This window comes from Phyllostomus hastatus, unplaced genomic scaffold (genome assembly GCF_019186645.2).
Source record: "Phyllostomus hastatus isolate PE091 unplaced genomic scaffold, TTU_PhHast_1.1 phas_scaffold_60, whole genome shotgun sequence".
Lineage (NCBI taxonomy): Eukaryota > Metazoa > Chordata > Mammalia > Chiroptera > Phyllostomidae > Phyllostomus > Phyllostomus hastatus.
Genome location: NW_025334038.1, coordinates 16,549,498 through 16,571,701, shown reverse-complemented (window position 1 = coordinate 16,571,701; position 22,204 = coordinate 16,549,498). Strand labels below are relative to the sequence as shown.

The 22,204-nt window shown below is 49.3% G+C and overlaps 3 protein-coding genes across 4 annotated transcripts; 2 read left to right on the top strand and 1 right to left on the bottom strand.

Moving 5' to 3' along the window:
• Positions 1-2,283: 2,283 nt before the first annotated feature.
• IER3 (immediate early response 3) lies at positions 2,284-3,479 on the top strand. Its single transcript, XM_045826111.1, has 2 exons — positions 2,284-2,548; positions 2,644-3,479. The coding sequence occupies exons 1-2, from the start codon at positions 2,339-2,341 to the stop codon at positions 2,902-2,904; spliced, it is 471 nt and encodes a 156-aa protein (XP_045682067.1). The 5' UTR covers positions 2,284-2,338; the 3' UTR covers positions 2,905-3,479.
• A 426-nt stretch (positions 3,480-3,905) lies between these two features.
• Positions 3,906-13,317, top strand: FLOT1 (flotillin 1). 2 transcript variants are annotated; one of them, XM_045826238.1, is made up of 13 exons: positions 3,906-4,061; positions 4,395-4,451; positions 4,733-4,808; positions 4,895-4,985; positions 5,216-5,359; positions 5,493-5,612; positions 5,700-5,795; positions 6,011-6,163; positions 11,244-11,425; positions 11,600-11,645; positions 11,763-11,900; positions 12,093-12,257; positions 13,008-13,317. In XM_045826238.1, exons 2-13 carry the CDS (start codon positions 4,409-4,411, stop codon positions 13,035-13,037), a joined length of 1,284 nt encoding a protein of 427 aa, XP_045682194.1. In that variant the 5' UTR covers positions 3,906-4,061; positions 4,395-4,408; the 3' UTR covers positions 13,038-13,317. The 2 variants fall into 2 exon arrangements, with proteins under 2 accessions (XP_045682194.1, XP_045682195.1); XM_045826239.1 differs by lacking the exons at positions 3,906-4,061; positions 4,895-4,985 and having other exon boundaries at positions 4,393-4,451.
• Positions 13,318-15,230: 1,913 nt separating this feature from the next.
• Positions 15,231-18,827, bottom strand: TUBB (tubulin beta class I). The gene is made up of 4 exons (XM_045825983.1): positions 18,590-18,827; positions 17,141-17,249; positions 16,755-16,865; positions 15,231-16,453 (listed from the first exon to the last, which is right to left on the bottom strand). The coding sequence occupies exons 1-4, from the start codon at positions 18,644-18,646 to the stop codon at positions 15,396-15,398; spliced, it is 1,335 nt and encodes a 444-aa protein (XP_045681939.1). The 5' UTR covers positions 18,647-18,827; the 3' UTR covers positions 15,231-15,395.
• Between the last annotated feature and the right edge of the window lie 3,377 nt (positions 18,828-22,204).

The following is a 22,204-nucleotide window of genomic DNA, read 5'->3' as shown; positions in this document are numbered from 1 at the left end:
TCTTCCTGCTCCATGACACTAATGAGACCCATCTTAACTGTTACATTCTTGTGATTTCATGCTAGAAATGTCTCTTAGAGCCACCTCTCCTCTTGGTCCCTCTGCCATGGCCCATTTCAAGCCCTAATTACCTTCTACCTGCACTTCTGTAACAGCCTCCAGCCCAGTCTCAGCACGCAGAACATGCTCCTCACCTTGCTCAGTTCCCAGCTTTAACTGTCTTCTTGTTATGTCACCCTATGCCCCACAAGCTCCACAGTCTGGTCACACCCAGATTCCTGACCTGGCAGCTAAGCTGTCCCCACTCTGCCCAACTGCTTCCCAGCCCTTGTGACTTCCCATTAGTCCCTTATAGGAACTTAGGCCAGGATTGTTTTCTTTGTGGTTCCCCAAACACATGCTGTATTTTTCCAGCTCAAGGCTGACTCTATTCTCTTTCTCACAGTCATCTTCCACATCTGACTTTGTGGTAGCCCACCCTCTATTCAAGGTCATCTCACATGCCATTCTTCCAGGAAGCCTGGACTGATTGTGAACACTAGTGAATACCAGCTGTAAAAAAAAAAGATTTTATTTATTTATTTATTTATGGGAAAGGGATGGAGAGAGAGAGGAAGAGAAACATCAGTGTGAAAGAGAAACATTGATCAGCTGTCTCCCATAAGCACCCCACCAGAACCCGCAATCCAGTCATGTGCCCTAACCAGGAATTGAACTGGCAATCTTTCACTTTCTGGGACAGCACCCAACCAGCTGAGCCCCACCAGTCAGGACTGAACACTAGCTTTCGGGGGTTCCCTTACATCTGCTTCCATTTTCTTAGGACCCTCAAGGAGTTCTTCTGGGCAGGCCCAACCTGAGGTATCCACTGTATCTGGCTTGCCTCACTCCACAGTACACACACTGAAACTAGCCTCAGTGCTCTCAACAGTACCTTTAACAGTGTGCCTGGCGCCAGTGAATACCCAGTGAATGTGTCCATGAGCAGCTGTCTCTAAGGCACTTATGAAAATGTGTCAATTCTTTCTTGAGTTATTACCACTACCACACATTTGCATACTTTAAAATGTTCTTCACGTGAATTTTATTTGATCCACGGACTAAGGGGCAAATCTGGAAGACTGCTAACCACCTACCTTTGTATTTAGTGATCTTCTGCCCTAGCTTCATACGAACATCCAAGTAGGTAAGTGCTGGGTTGTCCCTGTGTAGCCTTCACCTTTGCTCTGTGGCGTGTGTGTGTGTAATGTGCATGTTGAAGGAGGCAGAATATGCCACCTCAAAATGTGCCACTTTGCATGTGTTTTGCTTTGAACTGAAGGCCAGCAAGACCCAGCAGACACAGGAAAAGTTTTTGATCTCTCCCTAAACTGTCTAAAGGAATTTATTAGGGGCCTGTACCAGGAAGAGAGCTATTACCAGAGAGGACCTTTTTATCTGAAAGACTTGCCTGCTCGTCAGTGCAAACATCTGACTGCCAAGCATCTGCTCTTCCCATCTCCTGTGCGTTGCCCTGCTCCCCAGTGAACCCGCAGCTCCCACTCCTTAGGACAGCACAGAAGCCTCAGTCACTTGAGCACCTTTGAGTCTCAGGTCTTCATGGGCTCCAGTTAAGTATGTAATTAAATTTGTTTTTCTCCTGTTAATGTCTTACATCAATTCAATGATGAGACCAACCAAAGGATCTAGAAGGAAGAAAGGAAAATTTTTCCACCCCTCCAGCATGGGGTGTGTGTGTGTGTGTGTGTGTGTGTGTGTGTGTGAATGTTTGTATGTGTGTTTCCTGTATGCTCACACCAGCAGGGCTGGGTCTATGTGAGCTGAGTTCATTTTTTCTTCCTGTACTTGGCTATTTCCATTACGATTTCCCTCTTGGGGTGTGTGTTTTCTATGTGTATCCACAAGTCTGTGAAGATATGTGTGTAACTGTGGTTCCTTGACTTTGCTGGGTCAGTATTCTAGCAGGGTAGCCAGACTTCCTTATGTATATCCTGCTGCCTCCCCAGAGATGAGGAGGCTGTGGCTGAACCATCTCCTAAAGCTGTCTGTGGGCCCTTTTCCAGCTGCCACATGTCCCGACATGTGCCTGTAGCTCGGGATCTTGCCCCAACTCCGCTCACAACTCACACACAATACAAACTTGAGCAACTACAGCTGCAAGGGCCTTGGAAGTCTCCACCCCCCTCCCTTTGCTTAATCGTCGGAATTTCCAGCTGGCTACTGCCCAGCGCTCCCAGCCGGGTGGAGTTGAGAAGGGCCCGCCCACTCCTGAGCTGCACTTAAACTAGTTCTGGGAGGCTGCGGGGCCGCATTCGTCATTGCTTTCCGCTCGGCTGCCATGTGTCACTCTCGCAGTTCCCTCCCCACCATGACCATCTTGCGGGCCCCGACCCCAGTACCCTCCAAGAGCCCAGGACCCCGGCGGGGCTCCGGTCCTGAGATCTTCACGTTTGACCCTCTCCCGGAGCCGGCAGTGGCCCCTGCCGCGCGCACCAGCGCCTCCCGCGGACACCGAAAGCGGAGCCGTAGGGTCCTCTACCCACGACTGGTGAGTGTCCCGAAGTGGGTGGCTGGGGGGAGTGACGGGGGGATGGCCAGGCGTCGGGGTCCCGAGTGACCTGTTCCTTTGCTGTTTCCGCTCAGGTCCGGCGCCAGCTGCCCGTCGAGGACCCGAATCCTGCCAAAAGGCTCCTTTTTCTCCTGCTCACCATCGTCTTCTGCCAGATCCTGATGGCTGAAGAAGGTGTGCCGGCGCCCTTGGCCCCAGAGGACGCCCCCAGCGCTGCGTCCCCCGCGCCCACCCCTGCGCCCCCCGCCCTCGAGCCACTTAATCTGACCGCAGAGCCCTCGGACTACTCTCTGGACCTCAACACTTTTCTCCAGCAACAACCAGCCGCCTTCTAACCGTGACTTTCCGCACTCCCCAACAAGAATCTGAAAAAGCAAGGAAACACCAGGCGTATCTGGTGTTCGAGAGAGTATCCCAAACTGGGACTCACGAGGCAACTCGCACTCAACACTGCAGGGGAGCCGCCACGCACACGCCAGGCAAGGCCCGGCGGGGAAGAAGGGCGGCGTTAACTTAAGTCTCATTGCTCCTAATTAATATTTATGTGTATTTATGTCTGTCCCCTAGGTGACAGGGGAATGGGTTAATATTTATTTAACTTATACGAGGGTGCGAGACGTGCCCGTTGCTGCACATGCAGGTCTCTATATTGAGCTTGGTGGGACTGACGCTCGGCGCCCTGGCGGTGGGTGGTGGGTTTAGGGGTGACACTCTCCGTCCTCCAGCATCTGAACCCCCTGGGACTCCTCCGTGAGGCTTCGGCGGACCGTTGGTTATAAGGTCCTTGGCTTTCGGTCTCCTCGAAGTTGTCCCCAAGGAGTGGCTACGTGGTGAGGGGTCGGGGCTGTTAGAGGGCGGCTGTGGGGTCGCCCGTATGTTCTGTGAACACAAATAAACTCGATTTACTGTCGGCAGTCGTTTGAGTGTGTCTTTGCTGACGGCGATTCCCCTCCCCCGGCGCCAGAGACCAGCGGCCACGGCCCCTCCCCGGCCACCGCAGCCAGCATCCGGCGAGCGGGGGCACACTTTGGTTTCCCAGTCTGAGGCTTTTCCGGGAGTACCCGCGGGGCACAGCCGAAAGGAGGCAACGTCCCCGCCCGGGGCTTCTGGCTCACGGAGGGCACGTCACAGCGCGCGCGCCCGGGGCGGAGCAGGAAGCTGCCGGGCGGCGCGAGTGTGAGGAAGCCGAACCCAGCGCGGACGGGGAAGCCGGGGGACTGGGAAGCCGGGGGGCGGGGGGCGGGGCGGGGCGGGGCGGGGGGCGGGCTGAAGGGCCTGCTGGGAGTGAGGGGCGGGCCCAGCGCAGCCCGCGTGAGGTCACCGCTAGGGGCGGGGTCGCGTTGCCCCCGCCCTAGGGTGGGGCTGGGTCGGAGAGGGCGCGTTGGGCTGGGGGGGCGGGCAGCGAGTCCGGCTTCTAGCGGGGTCGTGGGTGGTGCGTGAGTGGCCGGGGCTTCGTTCCCAGGCTCCCCCACCACCGCCCTCATCCGAGAAGGTAGGAGGGGGATAGAAGATGGAGTCGGGTTGCGGAGGAGCGAGGAGGGTGGTGCGAGCTCTGGTGGCCTTTAGGCGCGGGAGAGCTTTATCAGATCGGGGGAAACCTTGCTCAGCTGGAGGTGGGAACGCAGGCAGTGGCTGTAAGCAGACAAGAGGGGGTCGCTGGGGGTCTGCAGGATTTCACAGGGGAAAGGCTTAGCAGACTCTGCAGAGGGCCTGGGCGGTGGTGGCTGCAGGATGGGCGGGACTGACGGGAAAAGGGAACAGTTATTCCGGTGGACTCCACAGCGCCCCAGCCCCCTCCGCAAAGGCTTTCTTTCCTCTCCTCCAGCTCCCGCTTGAGCCATGTTTTTCACCTGTGGCCCAAATGAGGCCATGGTGGTCTCCGGTAAGTATACTTCTGTTCTTAGACCCCCAAACACCTGCAAGCCTGGCCTCCGCCCTTACCCGCCTCCTTACCAGCTCTGCAGTGCTAATACCTCGCTCTACCAACCCGGGGCTGCAAGGTTGTGGTTTCCAGACGCTCCCCTTGTCAGGCCCAGGCTGCTTCCCCTCCAGCTCCCAGATTCTCATGGGAATTGACCCCCGTTCTTCTCCCAGTTCTATAGTCTTCCACATTCCAAAACTCCACCCCCGCCACCACAGCTCACTGGACCCTTCATCTTTCAGGTTTCTGCCGGAGCCCCCCAGTCATGGTGGCTGGGGGTCGAGTGTTTGTCCTGCCTTGCATCCAGCAGATTCAGAGGTGGGCAAGAAGAGAGCCAGGGAAGGGGACCCTAGTTTGCTCTCTTATCTCCTTTTCTCACTGTCCACCCTTCTTTTGCCCTGTAGGATCTCTCTCAACACATTGACCCTCAATGTCAAGAGTGAAAAGGTTTACACTCGCCATGGGGTCCCCATCTCAGTCACTGGCATTGCCCAGGTGAGGCTTTTAGAGCCTTTTCCCCAGAGTTCACTCCCGTATCATCTTCTCTGGCCCCAGACTTTAGGGATCTTGTGACCCTACCCTTCCCAGCCTCAACTTGGGGAGAAATTCTCTTTGTAGTCTCACCTTCTCCCAGGCACTTGGCTCCTCCTCTCTTGTCTCCCTGCTTCCTCCCTGGCTTCCTGAGACCTCCACCTAACTCTTCCCCACCCTTCTTCTGGCTACAGGTGAAAATCCAGGGGCAGAACAAAGAAATGTTGGCAGCCGCCTGCCAGATGTTCCTGGGGAAGACTGAGGCTGAGATTGCCCAAATTGCACTGGAGACACTGGAGGGCCACCAGAGGGCTATCATGGCCCACATGACTGTGGAGGTGGGCCTGATGGCAGGGAAACATCTTGAAGGGATTCCAGAGGGGGGCCTAAGGACTGAACTAGTCTGTGGGAGACAGTGGCCAGAGGATTTGAGAGCTTACGTTCCTCCTTCCCACCATCCCATGGTCCTAGGAAATCTATAAGGACCGGCAGAAATTCTCAGAGCAGGTTTTCAAAGTGGCCTCCTCAGACCTCGTGAACATGGGCATCAGTGTGGTCAGCTACACCCTGAAAGACATTCACGATGATCAGGTAAACCTAGTCAGTTGATCCCCTCTGTTTACCTGCTCCCTTCTCTTAAACCTCCCAAGGACTCTGATTTCTACATCCCTCCCACAGGACTATTTGCACTCGTTGGGAAAGGCTCGAACTGCGCAAGTCCAGAAAGATGCTCGGATTGGGGAAGCGGAGGCCAAGAGAGATGCTGGAATTCGAGTGAGAGAGATAGGGGGTCACTTAGACACTGTGGACTTATTGGGCACTTGGTGGGAGGGGTACAACTGACTTGGGGCTGGTGGAAATGGGTTGGGAGAAGAAACAGATGAGACCAGGGCTGGGGCAAAGGCAGAGAAGCCTGGTGTAGAACAGGCTATCACCCTGGGGCCTTTACCTCCCGGTTCTGACTCCCTACCTGATCTCTGTATGGACAGGAGGCCAAAGCCAAGCAGGAGAAGGTGTCTGCTCAATACCTGAGTGAGATTGAGATGGCCAAAGCACAGAGGGACTATGAGCTGAAGAAGGCCGCATACGACATTGAGGTCAACACCCGCCGGGCACAGGCAGACCTGGCCTATCAGCTTCAGGTCAGAGCTACCACACTGGGCAGATAGCTAGGCTGCACCTTGCCTCTGCACCATTCCTCTCAGGCTCCCACTCTCTCATATTCTAACTCTGATCCCCATATCTTACTCTCCATTTCTGACTGAACTCCTCCATATGAGGAAGGTTTAAAAGACAAACATTTCAGCTGAAGAGCAAACAAAAGGTCAAGAACTTATATGATCAGGAGGGCTGGTCATGTGTTTGGAGTAGGTTGTGCCCTGTGCAGTGGCACCTGGATGGGCAGGTGAACCAGAGCTGAGGTTCAGCCCATGTCCCACTTGGCAAACTATGCATTCTGACATGAGCCAGTGGGTCTGCATCCACCCAGAGGAAGAGGTGCCTTTTACTTGTTTGCACAAGGCAGCCCTGGTGATTGAAGAAAGGTGTGAGGAAGAAAACGGAGTTGGGCTTTGAATCCTGAAAAGTAAGCTAAGGGCAGCCCTGGGTATTGCAAGGAGATACAGTCAATCGTCATTACTTGCAGATTCCATATTGAAAATGTGCCTAATCACTAAAATTTATTGGTAGCTCCAAAGTCAGTACTTGTAGCACTTTTGTGGTCATTTGCAGACATGCACAGAGAGGTGAAAATCTGAGCTGCCTGCTGCCCAGTTCCCACTTGATGTTGAACAAAATGTTCTGCCTTCTTTCAACTGTTATACTGTAGACAGTGTTGTCTTCATAGTACATTCCTGCTACGTTTTTCACATTTTTGTTTTCTTTGCTGGTGATTTCACATCTGTGAAGTGCCTACTATGTGCTAGACACTGTTTAGGAAGAGAGGATGTAAGTTATGAGAGACACAAAAGATTCCTTCTTTTGTTGAGTTTACATTATAACACAGAACACAGCAAACAAGCAAGTCAGTGAACTTCACAAGTACCTCATATAAGTGCAATGAAGGAAATACACAGGGACATGAAAGCGATGGGGGGTGCTAGGTTAGGTCAGAGGTGGTCAGAGAAAGCTGTGAGCAAATATGGGAAATAGAACCTGAAGACAAGAAAGAACCGGCAATGTAAAGAGTTGTGGGGTAAGAATATTCTAAACCAGGAATGTTCAAATAGAAGTTCTAGTGATGGAGATGTTCTGTACTTTGCTGTAATGTTGAGCATTTGAAATGTGGCTAGTGAAATTGTGATTGAGGAACTAAATTTTAAATCTTATTTAATATTAAATAATTTAAATTTAAATAGCCATATGTGGCTAGTGGCTAGGAGGGGGACCAGCACGTGCAAAGGCCCTATGGTAGGAAAGAGCTTGACGTGTCCCAGAAACAGAAAGGAGGTTTATGGTCTGGTATGGTTAGCATGCTGTAGGAAGGAGAGGCAGCAAGGCCAGGTCACATAGAGTTCAGGTAGCCATGATAGAGACTTAGAAGAGAATTCAAAGTACAATGGAAAGCCATTAGAGAACTTTAAGCAGGGAGGTGTTGTGGTCCAATTTATGTTTTTACAAGGATCAGTCTGGCTGCTGTGTGGAGAACTGATTTCAGAGAAGGGCAGCAGAGAGACAAGTTGGAAGCTTTTTCAAAGATGATGGATTGAGTAAATGCAGCTAAAACCTCATTAAAACTACATAGAGTATAATTTAAAAGAGAGATTGAGAGAATGAGAACAGAAGGCATAGGAACCATAGCATCACTTTGAAAGCTGGAAAGCTGTGGTAATTGACTAAGCATGTCTAAGACAGCTGAAAACAAAGGTGTCAAGGAGAAAACAGTGGCATGATCTGACATTCAGGAGCTGGCACATAATTGGTTCTGGAGCTGTGATGAAGACCGTTGGAGTCAGGAAAAACAGGTGAAGCATGACTTCTCAGTTATATTCTGTTGCTGGCTCCCTGCCTCTGGATCTCTTCTCTGCCCCAGTGTTACCAAACCCAATCAGTGTGTGTGTGTGTATGGCAGGGGCATCCTGCCATTCACCGGCTATCGGGCAAAACTCCAAAGACAGAGTTTGGTGGAAAAGAAAGAACTTTTTTATTTAACAATCAAAAAAGGCTATTTAAATATTTATCATTACAACTACTACATAGATTCAAGAACTGAAAATAATGCAAGAACAAAAATGTGTAACTGAATAAGGCACATAGACTTTGGTCTAAGACACCCCAAGAAAAATCACCCTGTAACCCTCTGCTAGCTCAGTTCAAGGTGCGCCAGGGAACTTCTTCTCCCACCCAAAACTATTATAAAAATAGTTGGCTTAGCTGCTCTCCAGTCAGTGTCTAGCTTCAGTCATCTTTCACTCTGTGCCTCCAGGTCTTTTACTTCAGGTGCATTGTGCTCTTCCTACAGCTGCTCAGCAGCCAGCACTGGTGACCGTCTATACACCTGCCCAGAGGAAGGGTCAGGGCTTACAGCCATTGACAGGGCTGGGGGGGCATGCCCTTGCTGGACAAGTTCCTGAATAGGAGGGTTATGGCAGGGGTCTGCCACTGACAGGACTGAGCCTCCTCCCTTCCTCTCTTACTGTCCCTAATGTCTGGGGCCCAGGGCCTCCAGCCCCCACCACTGGGAAGGAAGGGAGATCCAGAAAAGGGGGCCCTGGTTTCCAAGTGCTCCTTTTTAAATGTTGTCCCCCAGAATTTCTTGCGCAGCCCAGTGGGAGTTGCTCTGGTTGCCAGGCAACTCACACATGTGCAGCTCAACTCCTCCCCCATTTCTGGAGGCTGGGTCTTGGGTACACCAGTACACATCTGGAGGTTTATTGTCTGCTGAGAATAAACCAGAGGATGTGACCTGGGGCTAGCCCAACACGGCTGAGCACCTGGTATTTCACCAGTAATGGGGACATGAACTGACTGTGCACTTATTTAAAGCTCAAAGTTGATAGCCTCCCCTCAGCCCTCACCTCACTTGGCTCTCAGAACCTCCATCTTCCAAAAAATAGATCAGAAAACTGCTCAGGGAACATGACCAATTCAAAAGGAAAGACTTAAAGATCTAGAATCAGAAGTTTCTCAGCAAAGGGCCTGCCCAGATCACCCTAGAGAGAAGCTGTAAGTCCACAAGCCTCCCCCACAACCCAGAGCTTCTGCTCGGTGTTTTAGACCCTGTTCACTATGAGCAGACAGCCAAGGATTAACTGACCTATAAAGGGGCCCCACAACATGGAAGACCGAGCAGAGCCATGTGAAGGACACAGGCTATGCAAGAAGAAAGCTTTTAAAAAACTAATATGCTCAGCGAGAGAAGAATCCACATCCAGGAAGTCAGACTATAGAACAGAAACCAAAAAAGCTCTTAGAAATTAAGAAGATGGCAGAAATTTTTTTAAAATCACTTTGGGCTCTAGCTGCTATGGCTTAGTGGAGTGCCAACCTGCAAACCAAAGCATCTCTGGTTCAATTCCCAGTCAGGGCACATGCCTGGGTTGCCAGCCAGGTCCCCAGTAGGGGCCATGCGAGGGGCAAGCACACACTTATGTTTCTGTTCCTCTTTTCTTTCTTCCCCCTCTAAAAATGAATAAAATCTTTAAATAAAATTTTTAAAAAATCACTTTGGAAGAGAAATTCTAGTAAGTCTCCCAGAAAAATAGACCAGAGCAGATGGGGGAGTGGACCTGGAGATAAAAATACTAGAGGCCAGGCCAGTACCTCCAACAGACCAAAGAAAATGGGAGGAAATAACCAAATGAAAAATTGCAAAGTGTTTATCTGTCCTGAAGGATGTTAGTTTCTAGATTGAAACGACCCACCAAGAGCCCAACACAATTAATGGAAAACATCTACGCTGAAACACATCACTGAAATTTCAGAACACTGAGAAAAGATCTAGAAGCTTCCAGGGAGAAAAATATCTCAAAGCATCAGGCATCAAAATGATTTCAGATTTCTTAAGAAGGTAGAAGACCATAGAACAATGCCTTTAAAATTCTGATAAAATGAATTTCAACATAGTAGCCTGTACTCAACATACCTATAATTCAGTTAGAAGGGTAGAATAAAAATCTCAGAGAAGATCTCAGAAAAGTTACTGCCCACATACTCTTTCCAGGAAAGCTGGTGGAGGTTGAGTTTGACCCAAAAGGTAGCATGAGAGTTGGAAGGCACTCCAGCATAGGAGAGATGATCCAGTGTACTGCAGTGGGGAGCAACTAGTCCAGTTTGGAACACGCTTGATATTTCCAGGTTAGAGACAATACAGGATGCTATATCCAGAAGCACTCTTCCTCTGGAGTGAACATGTGGGCCCAGTGAAGGCTGGGGCATCCCCTCGTGTTGATGACACCCACAGGGATGGTGCATGGCTGAGTGGGAGCAATGAGAGAAGGAAGTGTGCTCCTCCCCGTACATCTCCTCACCAACATCCTGGCAAGAGTCTTCTCCCTGTACTCTACAAGAAATAAGAAAATGAACTCTGCCTAAGTAAGAGGCATTCTATATGCACATTCTTGTAAATGTTTGTAGAGTGACCCTGGAAGGGTACACAAGAAGTGGTCACAGTGGTTGTTTCTGGGGAAGAGAAATATGGAGGCCTACTTCCCACTGTGTATCTCCTTTTGTATTTGTGTCATATACAAAAATAAAAATGAAAGAGAGAGACACACATACACCCAGTCCCCTAAAAAGAAAGTAGGAGGCTATTGCAGTAGTTGGGCCTGGAATTGAGGGCAGCTTGCACTAAGGTTATAGCAGCACAGATGGAGAGCGAAGGGGATAGATTTGAACTAGACTGGAGGAAAGTAGATGGCATAGTTGTGCTCAATGTCCTCCAGGTGCTCACACGCTACAGGAAGACACAGTGGAGAAATATAATGGGAGTTCATGTAGGGACCCTATGTCTGTCCTGAGGGAGACAGGGATTGTGGTCACAGGCCTATCCATGTCAGACACTGAGGCTGCCTGTGTAAGTCCTGATGGTTGATACTGGCTCTGATCAGGTGTTGCCTTGGAGCTGTACCAGAAATGGACCCCACTGGGCTGGCAGAGCTGAACAGGGACCACTCCCTGTACCCACTCTATTTTTATATCCCACTCTGGAGCCCTGCCCTGACTTCTCTGTGGTTCCTGGGCACTTGTCCTTCAGCTCTGATGCTGAGCATCTCTCCTTCGCAGGTGGCCAAAACGAAGCAGCAAATCGAGGAGCAAAGGGTGCAAGTGCAGGTGGTGGAGCGGTCCCAGCAGGTGGCAGTACAGGAGCAGGAGATAGCCCGCAGAGAAAAGGAGTTGGAGGCCCGTGTTCGGAAGCCTGCGGAAGCTGAGCGATACAAGCTGGAACGCCTGGCAGAGGCAGAGAAGTAAACGCCCCCTCCCGGGCTCCTCCTGGGCTCCTTCACCTGGGTGCCCCCAGATGAAGAGCTGAGGCCTTCAATACCTGGACTCCTGTGGTAGGAGCCTCTACCGCCAGCACGGGACCTTTCTCTCAGAAGCAAGGGCCTCAGCTTCTTCCTCCACTCCCCTTGTTTGCCCAGGTCCCAGCTGATTATGCAGGCAGAGGCAGAAGCTGAGTCTGTGAGGGTGAGTTAGGAGGTGGCTCTCTCTGGTTTGTGGGGAGTGGGCGTTGCTGATGAGCTGCTGGGGTTTCTTGCCCTTAACTGCTGCCATTAGTATCACAGTATCCTGTATCCTCCTTAGATGCGGGGAGAGGCTGAGGCCTTCGCCATTGGGGCCCGGGCCCGGGCTGAGGCGGAGCAGATGGCCAAGAAGGCAGAAGCGTTCCAGCTGTACCAGGAGGCTGCTCAGCTGGACATGCTGCTAGAGAAGCTGCCCCAGGTCTGGGGTTTGTGTGCTGGGTGCCAGAACCAGGGCAGGGAACCATAAACTAGGGGTGGGAGTTATAAACCAGTGACCAAAGCGAGGAAGAATGATCAGTAGGATGGAGGTCTGTAAAAACCTGGGGTAAGTAAGGCATTTTAGGAGGGGTGTGACGGATCTCAGGTGCTAAGTGGCTGTCTTACTTCCCAGGTGGCAGAGGAGATCAGTGGTCCTTTGACCTCTGCCAAAAAGATCACACTGGTGTCCAGTGGAAGTGGGGCCATGGGGGCAGCCAAAGTGACCGGGGAAGTCCTGGACATCCTGAGCCACCTGCCGGAGACTGTAGAAAGACTCACTGGTGTCAGCATCTCCCAGGTGAGGGTCTCCAGGGTCGGGGCTGTGGAGCAGAACCACTGGGTTCCTGGGGTATGTGATGCAGTACAAAGAAACTGAACTCCAACATGTTAAGTACCTTAGTTCGTGTCATACAGCCAGGGAAGTTCAGCTTCCAAAACCCAGGCTGACTGTCTAGTACCAGGAACTAGCAGCAGTGTGTTGACAATTCCAAGGCATACCACTGATTTTCTTGGTGCCTATATCTTCACCTGAAAGTTATGGTAGTCAGACAGAAGGCTCTGAAACCAGACTGTTTTGGTGTGAATCCTGACTCCAGTGCATACTATGACCTCAGTAATTCTCAACTTCTCTATACCTGTCTCCTCACAGGTTAATACTAGCAACTAAATGAGTCATATTTGCAAAGTGTTTAGAACACTGCCTGGCATATAGTGTGTGTGTACCATAGAAGAGGGTGTTAAATTTTTAAAAAGAAATACACACACATATTGGACCATTTCATTGACCTTCAACCTGGGTTCCTTGGGCTTCTTTGAGGCCTGTAGTGGACTATGAGCTATGGAGGGTCTGTTCCAGAAAAAATAGCAGATTCCTCACTGTGCTCTACACCAGAAACCAATAAATAATAAATGTAAACTATACTTGGTGGGGAGGGGGAACTGGAAGACTCCTGGTTGTGCATGTCCTCCATGTAACCCTTTTATCCAGTTGGAGCCTGGGAGAACATGGCATCTGATTCCCATGTCATCCACTGTTTTTTTTTGCCAGGTAAACCACAAGCCTTTGCGAACAGCCTGAGCCCTCAACCTTTGCAGACACCTAGCTTCATGGTTCAAGTTGCCTGAATGGTCCCCATATTGCATGCACTTCAACTTGCCTCCCAGAGCATGTCCTTTAACAGAGGGATTCCACCTTTCATCTATCTCTCCTTGCCAAATAGCCTGTGCCTTGCCTTGGAAGAGAAGGGTTGCTCCCCTTCCCAGGCCCACACCAAGACTGCCATCCCAAGAGTTCCATGCCAGCATTCTGATAACCCCACCGCACCCCAACTTCTGAATTAAACTACACTGAGCCTGTTGTCTGGAATTATTTTCTGTCCAAGACAGGGATAGCTGGAGGTTCTCAACTTGTCAGATAAGTTGCTGTTAAGTATTTATACTTGAACAATTAAAACAACTCATTCAAAATGAATGCTAGAATATAGCTTGCTCCTTCCAGTTGGCTGTTAATGGGAGTTACTTGTACAGTTAAGAGTTGTAGATTGAATTCCTCCCCCCACAAAGTTGATTTAGTCCTCATGGACAGAAAGCATGCTGATGTGAAAGGAATGTGAGAATTCCATTAGTCCCTAGAATTACTGAAAATATGGCCAAGGGAAACTGGATTTAAATTTCCTGGGTTGCTTTGAGACATCTTGTACGATTTGAAAGCATGAGATAGTAAGTGTAGTATTGTGTTTAAAATGGGATCATAATGTGGCATCCCATACTAATTACCTTGACCTTATATTGACAGAAATCCCGCATGGTTACAGAAGCAAAATACTCAGGAATCCTGGATGTGCTCTGCATTAGCAGTGAAGCAATAGTGGCCTCTAACAGCATTCATGAGATTCTTCAGGAACAGCTAAGACTGCTGGGATCCAACCTGGCTTTGGTTCAGTACATTGTATGAGGCCCGAGAACCTGCAATTCTATAGGTTCCAAGGTGCTACTGATTTAGGACTACATATGCACCATTTCACATTCACAATTCTTCCTCAATTCCTAGATCCTGCATCTGAGCTCCGTCTATCTCAGCTAAGACTGCTAATGATGCTCAGGCCAGTATGGCTCGGTTGGGCATTATCCTGCAAACCAAAAGGTCTTGGGATCAGTTCTTGGTCAGGGCACATATCTAGGTTGTGGGTTAGGTTTGGTCCCCAGTCAGGGCACATAGAGGGGCAACCAATCTATGTTTCTTTGTTCCCCTCTTTGAAGGAGACTGGTACTGGTCGGGGTGGGGGTGGGCCGGGTTAGGTACCAGGGATTAAGACATGAAGATCAATTAAGTACTAAGGATATTCTTATCAATTCATGGAGAATACAGTATATGTGTAAGTGAACCAGCCACCTAAACGAGCACAAGTCTTGCAATTTTTTTCAATTTCCATTTATTTTTGGCCCTTGCTGCAATGTCATTTTTTCAATATGAAAAAAAGCAAGTTCAAGACTAAACAAATTTGAAGCATAGGATGGGCCCACATCAAGGAGGGTAGGAGCAATAGCAAAAGAAATGAGACTTTGCCAAAAGACAGAGGGTGTCCTGTCCCCTTCTCCTCCAGGGAATAACTCCAACATTTAGGTGGCAGTACATACCTATTCACACACATACCAGACTGCTATTTCTTAAAAGGGTAAGAAATGGTCAAAATGGGGAGGGCCTTTCTGGAGGCTTAGGGACCAAGGCTAGTCACTCTTCTCCCTTTACCTCCTCTATCCAGAGAAAGGATGCAATTAATGTGAGAGGTAAAGCGGAAGAGGAAAGACAGAGGCTGTTCTCCGTCAAGTGGACAGAGAACCCCTACAAAGGAAATTAACTCAGAACAAAGCTTAAGAGACTGAAAATTGAGTTAATACTGTTCATACCTTTCCCAACGCTGAGAGCGGAGGAGCAGGGAATAATACCTAGAAACTAGAACAGCCCAAATCCCTCTCCAAAACTGCTCTAGAATGGGAAACCCCACCCCTTCCCTGTAAGGGACTTCTACCTGCTAGAATTAGCACCAGTCCGTTTCCGCTCGGCAACCACATGGGCTTAGGGTGGTATTTTTCAGCACACAGTCCTAAATGGGATCTGGATGAGACTCAGTTTCTTGGAGAATTATCTTGAAAACAGAGAGGGGAATATTAACTGGACAGATGGGAGGAATGGGTACCAGAAAGAAATACAAGATTACCCAAAATGGCAGAAATGTAAGTTTCCCAGAGTGGAAAGAGAGAGGAGACATTCAACAAGCAACGAATATTTATTGAGTGCCTATGATGTGCCAAGCACTGTTCTAGAACACCCCTAAAAGAATAAAAGAGGCAGAAGATGCAAATTCTGAGGGAGAGTAAAGGGGCAGGTGAGGACAAAGGCTAAAGGAACTGAGAAGCCTGAGTGATGGATGTGGCCTTAAGCCTCCTCTTCCGCCTCCTCACCGAAATCCTCCTCCTCTTCTGCGGTGGCGTCCTGGTATTGCTGGTACTCGGAGACAAGGTCATTCATGTTGCTCTCAGCCTCGGTGAACTCCATCTCGTCCATGCCTTCACCCGTGTACCAGTGCAGGAAAGCCTTCCGGCGGAACATGGCTGTGAACTGCTCTGAGATGCGCTTGAACAGCTCCTGGATAGCCGTGCTGTTGCCAATGAAGGTGACTGCCATCTTCAGGCCACGGGGTGGGATATCGCAGACAGCTGTCTTGACGTTGTTGGGGATCCACTCCACAAAGTAGCTGCTATTCTTGTTTTGCACATTGAGCATCTGCTCATCCACCTCCTTCATGGACATCCGCCCACGGAAGACAGCAGCCACGGTGAGGTACCGGCCATGGCGGGGGTCACAGGCAGCCATCATGTTCTTGGCATCAAATACCTGCTGGGTGAGTTCTGGTACAGTGAGAGCCCGATACTGCTGGCTTCCACGGCTGGTTAGAGGGGCAAAGCCAGGCATGAAGAAGTGGAGGCGTGGGAAGGGGACCATGTTGACTGCCAGCTTACGAAGGTCAGCATTGAGCTGGCCAGGGAAGCGGAGGCAGGTGGTGACCCCACTCATGGTGGCTGAGACAAGGTGGTTCAGATCCCCATAGGTTGGCGTGGTCAGCTTGAGGGTGCGGAAGCAGATGTCATATAGAGCCTCATTATCAATGCAGTAGGTCTCATCAGTATTCTCTACCAACTGATGGACAGAGAGGGTGGCGTTGTAGGGCTCAACCACAGTGTCAGACACTTTGGGTGAAGGTACAACACTGAAGGTGTTCATAATGCGATCAGGATACTCCTCACGGATCTTGCTGATGAGCAAGGTGCCCATTCCAGAGCCTGTGCCCCCACCCAGTGAGTGGGTCAGCTGGAAGCCCTGCAGGCAGTCACAGCTTTCAGCCTCCTTCCGCACCACATCCAGGACTGAGTCAACCAGCTCAGCCCCCTCTGTATAGTGGCCCTTGGCCCAGTTGTTGCCTGCCCCAGACTGACCTGGAATGAGGTCGGGAAGCAAGCTTGGTTAGTAAAGTGGTACATACACAATCACCTTTCAACTCTTGGAATAATACCCATGGATCTATCTTCATTTTCTTCCTCACCTGTGATATATCCCCCCACCCAAAGTTTACCATGTAAGGCAGTCACTCCCGCAACCCTCCATTAGAGATTTCAAGACATGGCCCTATAAAAACTCTCCAATACAATAATCATTTTCTAACTCTATCTGTCCTCCTGTACCCACATAAATCAAATATGATGGTTAGCTACAAATATCTATATCTATATAACTTACCAAAAACAAAGTTGTCTGGTCTGAAGATCTGGCCAAAAGGACCTGAGCGAACAGAGTCCATGGTACCAGGTTCCAAATCCACCAAGATAGCTCGAGGAACATATTTTCCACCTACAGGTAAGTAAAATAGAGGAGTGAAAATTAGCAGAAAGTAAATAAATTGGGACTAGGTAACAGCCAGGAACCCAAATTTGTTATTCCAGGTGCTGCTGCTAGGTGGCAGCAGAGCTAGTCTTTGGCCCCCATGGTGAGAAATTAAACAGAAGAAAAGTCTCCAAAGGGAAAGGATGGATTCATCCAAGGAGGATAAAGGGTTCCCTAGGAATGGAAAGAGACCGCAAAAGTAGGAGAGATGCGACCTGATCTTCCCAGGCTCATTCCCTCACCTGTGGCTTCATTGTAATACACGGAGATTCGATCTAGCTGCAGGTCGCTGTCCCCGTGGTAGGTGCCAGTAGGGTCAATGCCATGTTCATCACTGATCACCTCCCAGAACTGTGGGGAAAGCGAAATGAATCCTCACTGCTCAGATCTCAGCCAATTATGCCCCTGATTCCATCGCTTTAATTCCAGACACACTGTTCTAGGATCTGGCATCCCCTTGAACTGCCTGCCACGCCCCTCCCCTAAAAACCCCTACCTCCCGGAAAGCCGACTTGGGATGTGAAATGACGTCCAGCTGGAAGGGCCCTGCAATTTCAGGCACTGGTGGGGTGGACTGAGGCAGCCCACCTGATTACGTAGGCTCACCTACGCAGGGCATATAGGGCAAGTAGTAACCAGCTGCCGCAATTGCCCACCCCAAACCTCCACGCGACTTCAGCACAAGAGCGCGCGCAAAGCCTCTGACAAAAGGCAGGCGTCGTGTGTGGGCGGGGCCAAGGCGCGAAATCACCTCGGGAGGGACCCGGCCTAGCTCGAGCTAGCGCGCCCCCTAGTTGCCCGCAGGGCTGCAGTGTCTGCCTGGCGGGGGCCTGCCGCTGTTGCGACTAAGTGGCCGCACTTCCTCCACCCCCTAAACCCCACCCTGCTACATTGTAGCCGCGCGCGCGCGCGGGGAGGAAGAAAAAAAAAAAAAAAAAAACTTCGCCCCGGAATATTATCCCTTGGCTAGCTTTCACTCTCCTCTTCCTTTAAATGAGGATTCTCTTCTTTTCTCCCACTATTATTTAGTCCCAAGAGATCCTTTAAAGAAAAGGACCCCTTTTTCTATCTTATTCAAGCCCCTAAAAGGGTCTCTTTAAGGGGAAATAAAGGCCGCAAAATGAATCCAGCTTATATTAGTTTTCCATCCACAAAAAACTATTGGCCTGCCACTCGAGCATCATGGGGTTCAGCGGAGACCCTCGTCTTTTGTGAAGGTAGCGCACAGTGCCCCGCACACTGGCGCACTGCGTCCGCAGCTCTGCAGCTGCTCCCCCAGCCTCAACCCTTCCCCCACTGGCTTGGCCTAGGAAACCCCGCCAAGGGTTTCCACATGTAGGAACCTCGCCTTGCTTTGTTTCAGCCAGTTTCGGCATCTCCCTCTCTCCCCAGCCCTCGGACCGTTAGGAGACTCCCTTTAAGTAAAACCTTCAGAACCTCGGTCTTCCCGCCCCACAAACCTCAAGAGTGCTATCGATACCTTCCCTAAAACGACTCTGCCAAGAAAAATAATTCCCACTTTTCAAAAGCAAATTCTAGCTATAATTGTATTGCACATATAAAATTTCTTTTTGGCAAAGTTTGGTTAAGGCTGGAGAGTGCAAACAGCCCACAACCATTCTCCATAGTTTATCTGGGTGTTTTTTTCTTTTCAAAAAGAAATATATTTAAAAGAGGTTTAAAATCCTTACCTTGGCACCGATCTGGTTGCCACACTGACCCGCCTGGATGTGCACGATTTCCCTCATGGTTCAAATTAAAAAATTTTTGCTCGCCTCAAAAAAATGGGGCAAGAAAAAATGTAATTTTTTTTTCTCTGCTGCTGCTCACAGGCTGGTAGAATAAGACTTGCCCCGGAGGCTGGAGCAGCGCGGTCCGAACGCAGCGACAGGAAGGTTCTGAGAGGGAGAAAGGAGAGGGCAGGGCTCGGGAGGGAAGGCGAGCAGGGCGGGGCGCGCGTGCGCCTGCGGGGAGGCGGGAGACGGGCCCGCGCAGCGCTCCTAGACAAAGCCTCGGTGAGGCTGGCCCTGATTAGTCGACGCCGGTCAGGTAGCCGACGATCATTGGTCTTTGCTCTGGTGAACTAGTACAGTCCTCTCTGGGAGTTGTAGTCCTCCATTGTTGAACACAAGGCAAAAATGAAGGGAGGAATGAGTAGTTTGGGGATTTTGGTTATTGGCGTTTAATGAAAATGACCTTACTCAAGATAACTTTCCTCTAAGCCCGAGGTTTTTTGTGTTTTTTTTAATGCAAAAAGGCAGTCGTTTAAGGGGCTGCAGGAATTGGGAACCTTAGGGTGCCAGGCGTTGGCAAGTGGAGTGGCCACGCCCTGAAAGCTTCCCTCTGCGGTAGCTCTAGGGAAAGATTGGACTGCTTAGCTCAGCGAAAACTGGGGAGAAACGTGGCACACAGCTCTGCTATCTAACAACTGGCCTTTTGGTAATGGAAGGCATGAACACTAAACCGCTGCTCCCCAGATACCTCAGGAAGAAGAGGTTACCTTCCTGCTATTTCCTTGGGAGTTTTCTCATGATAATATTTAGAAAGAGAAACAAAATTGCAGAAGGACATTGCAGAATAGAGATGTAATTGTGTGGATCGTATGTTCAAAGAATAAATGGAATGGTTTAGAGAAGCTGATATCTGGGATCTGTGAAGCCGGAAATCTCTGTCCCTGTAGATCTGGACCTTAGAGCAGCATTGAAGAATCTGGTTTTGTCAAACAGAACTATGGGATGAGATCACTTGCCAGAATTTCATTGTCTTTCCAGCATGCCTTTAGACACTTTGATAAAGTCACTAGTTTTTCAGTTCGCTGATTTTACTTAGTGACTGGCAATTGCAACCTTTCAAGAGCCTCGGGATTTAAATTTTATAATGGGTGAGGGGGTATTCATGGGATAAAATTGGATGGGCCCAAATCAAAGTGGCACTTTTTTTCTCTGGAATTAATTCACTTGATATTGAGTGTCCTGCAAAAGAGGAGCTAGGGATACAAAAATGATTATGAATTAGCTCCCTGGCCTCCAGGACCTTGCAGTTTGATGAAAAGTGTATGAACAATGGAGTGTGGTAAGCACTGTAATAGAGGACATATCAAGGTCTTCACTGTTAGTTCACATTGGATTCAATATACATCTCTCAGTCATCTTATAAATAAAAGAACATTAGACCCCGGCTGGTGTGGCTCAGTGGATTAAGTGCTGGCCTGAAAACCAAAAGGTTGCCAGCTCCATTCACACACCTGGGTTGCAGCCCAGGTCCTCAGCTGAGGGCATGGGAGAGGCAACCAATAGATATTTCTCTCCCTCTTTCCCTTTCCCCTCTATAAAAATGTATAAATAGCCCTGGCTGGTGTAGCTCAGTGTATTGAGCATGGGCTGTGAACCAAAGCATCGCAGGTTCGATTCCCAGTCAGGGCACATGCCTGAGTTGCAGGCCACAGCCCCCAGCAACCTCACATTGATGTTTCTCTCTCTCTCTTTCTCCCTCCCTTCCCTCTCTAAAAATAAATAAATAAAATCTTTTTAAAAAGTGTATAAATAAGCCCTGGCTGGTGTGGCTCAGTGGATTGAGTGCCAGCCTGTGAACCAAAAGGTCGCTGGTTCAATTCCCAGTCTAGGGCACATGTCTAGGTTGCAGGTTAGGTACCCAGTGGGGATGGTGCGTGAGGCAGTCACACGGTGTTTCTCTCCCTTTTTTAGAAAGAAAAATGTATAAATAAAACCTCTAGCCCCTGGCTGGCGTAGCTCAGTGGATTGAGCGTGGGCTGGGAACCAAAGTGTCCCAAGTTCAATTCCCAGCTAGGGTACATTCCTGGGTTGCAGGCCATAACCCCCAGCAACCACACATTGATGTCTCTTTCTCTCTCTCTCTCTCTCTCTCTCTCTATCTCCTTCACTTCCATCTCTAAAAATAAATAAATAAAATATTTAAAAAAAAAACTTTAAAAAACATTAAGTTGTGTAAGAAGACCCCTCTCCCCACTATAAAATGGAATTTTAAAAAAATGTTTTAGGGCATGATCACAATGCAAGTTATTTTTGTGGCAGTGAAGTTTAGAATTTAGAATCAAAGGACTTGTCTCTATTTGTCTCTACCGAACCTAGCAAAGTCACTTAACTTAGCAGAGCTTCATTTACCTCTGTAAAAATCTACTTCTGAAACCAGAAAAGACACCAGCGTTCGGTCTGCCTGTCACTATCAAACCCAATAAGCAATGACAACGATTGAATCTTTATAGGCGCTTTATTCAGAAGGCCAGTGATCTGAGAAGATGGTGGGTTCAATACCCTAACAGACCATCTTCCCTTTTCTTTCCAGGCCAAGATTTTTATAGCAGGCAATAAACGAGGTACAATAAGGGGTTTTGAAATTCGGGGAGGGTCAGGTAGAAGAAACTGCAACATTCCTGTCCTACGCAGTTAGCTACTTCCAGGGGTGGATGGTTGTCTGTCTCTCCCTGAAACACAAAGGCCCAGATGCCTCCACTTGTCCCCAGGCAGTAATCTTTAGCAGTGCCCCAGGAGGTCGGCTGTTTTTTCAAGACCCAGGATGGGCCTGATCTGTAGTTTCTGAAACAAAAACTTTAACATATACGTTACTTACTAGGCTTATAACTATTTACCTTAAACTAAAGTTTTCCAACTCTTAAGTCCCCTATCACTCCTACCTATTGGATTTTTTTGTCAGAATGAAGTGAGGTAGTGAATGAAAAAAGAACTCTACATTATACACAAGTCAAACTGTTACTATTCTTTTCTTGTCTTAGTATGACATAACAAAATAGATTATTTTATCCTTCCTTCACTTCTTGAAAGAACTCGATCGGCCTTTAAGAAGGCTAGGGATCTTGGCTTTAGGAAAACGACCTCAAAATATCCATCAGGGCTGTATTCTCAGGGAGGAAGTGACATGAAAAACAAATCAAAGGAAATGAACTTCCCACTGCAATGAGTCCTCAAACGCCACGCCTGCGGGCTGTTCTCCAAAATACAGCCTCCCGCCACGACAGCAATCTGCAAGCCATTTTCATTTCCGTGACTCAGCAACCACCATATTTGGAAAAAACTAGGAAGGGCACTCTGGACGCACCAGAAACTTCAGACGACTACTACGGTAAGCTCCTCTAGGCGCCGCCTGCAGCAAGACTCTCTGGTCGCCGATTGGATATCTGCGCGGGAAGTGGGCAGTGGGTCCTGGGTGGATCCTTGGAACTGTCCAATCGAGTTACGCTATTATGTGCGCGCACGACGACCGCTGCCTCTCTCAATCCGTCTCAGGCACGCGAGGAGCTGCCCCTTTGA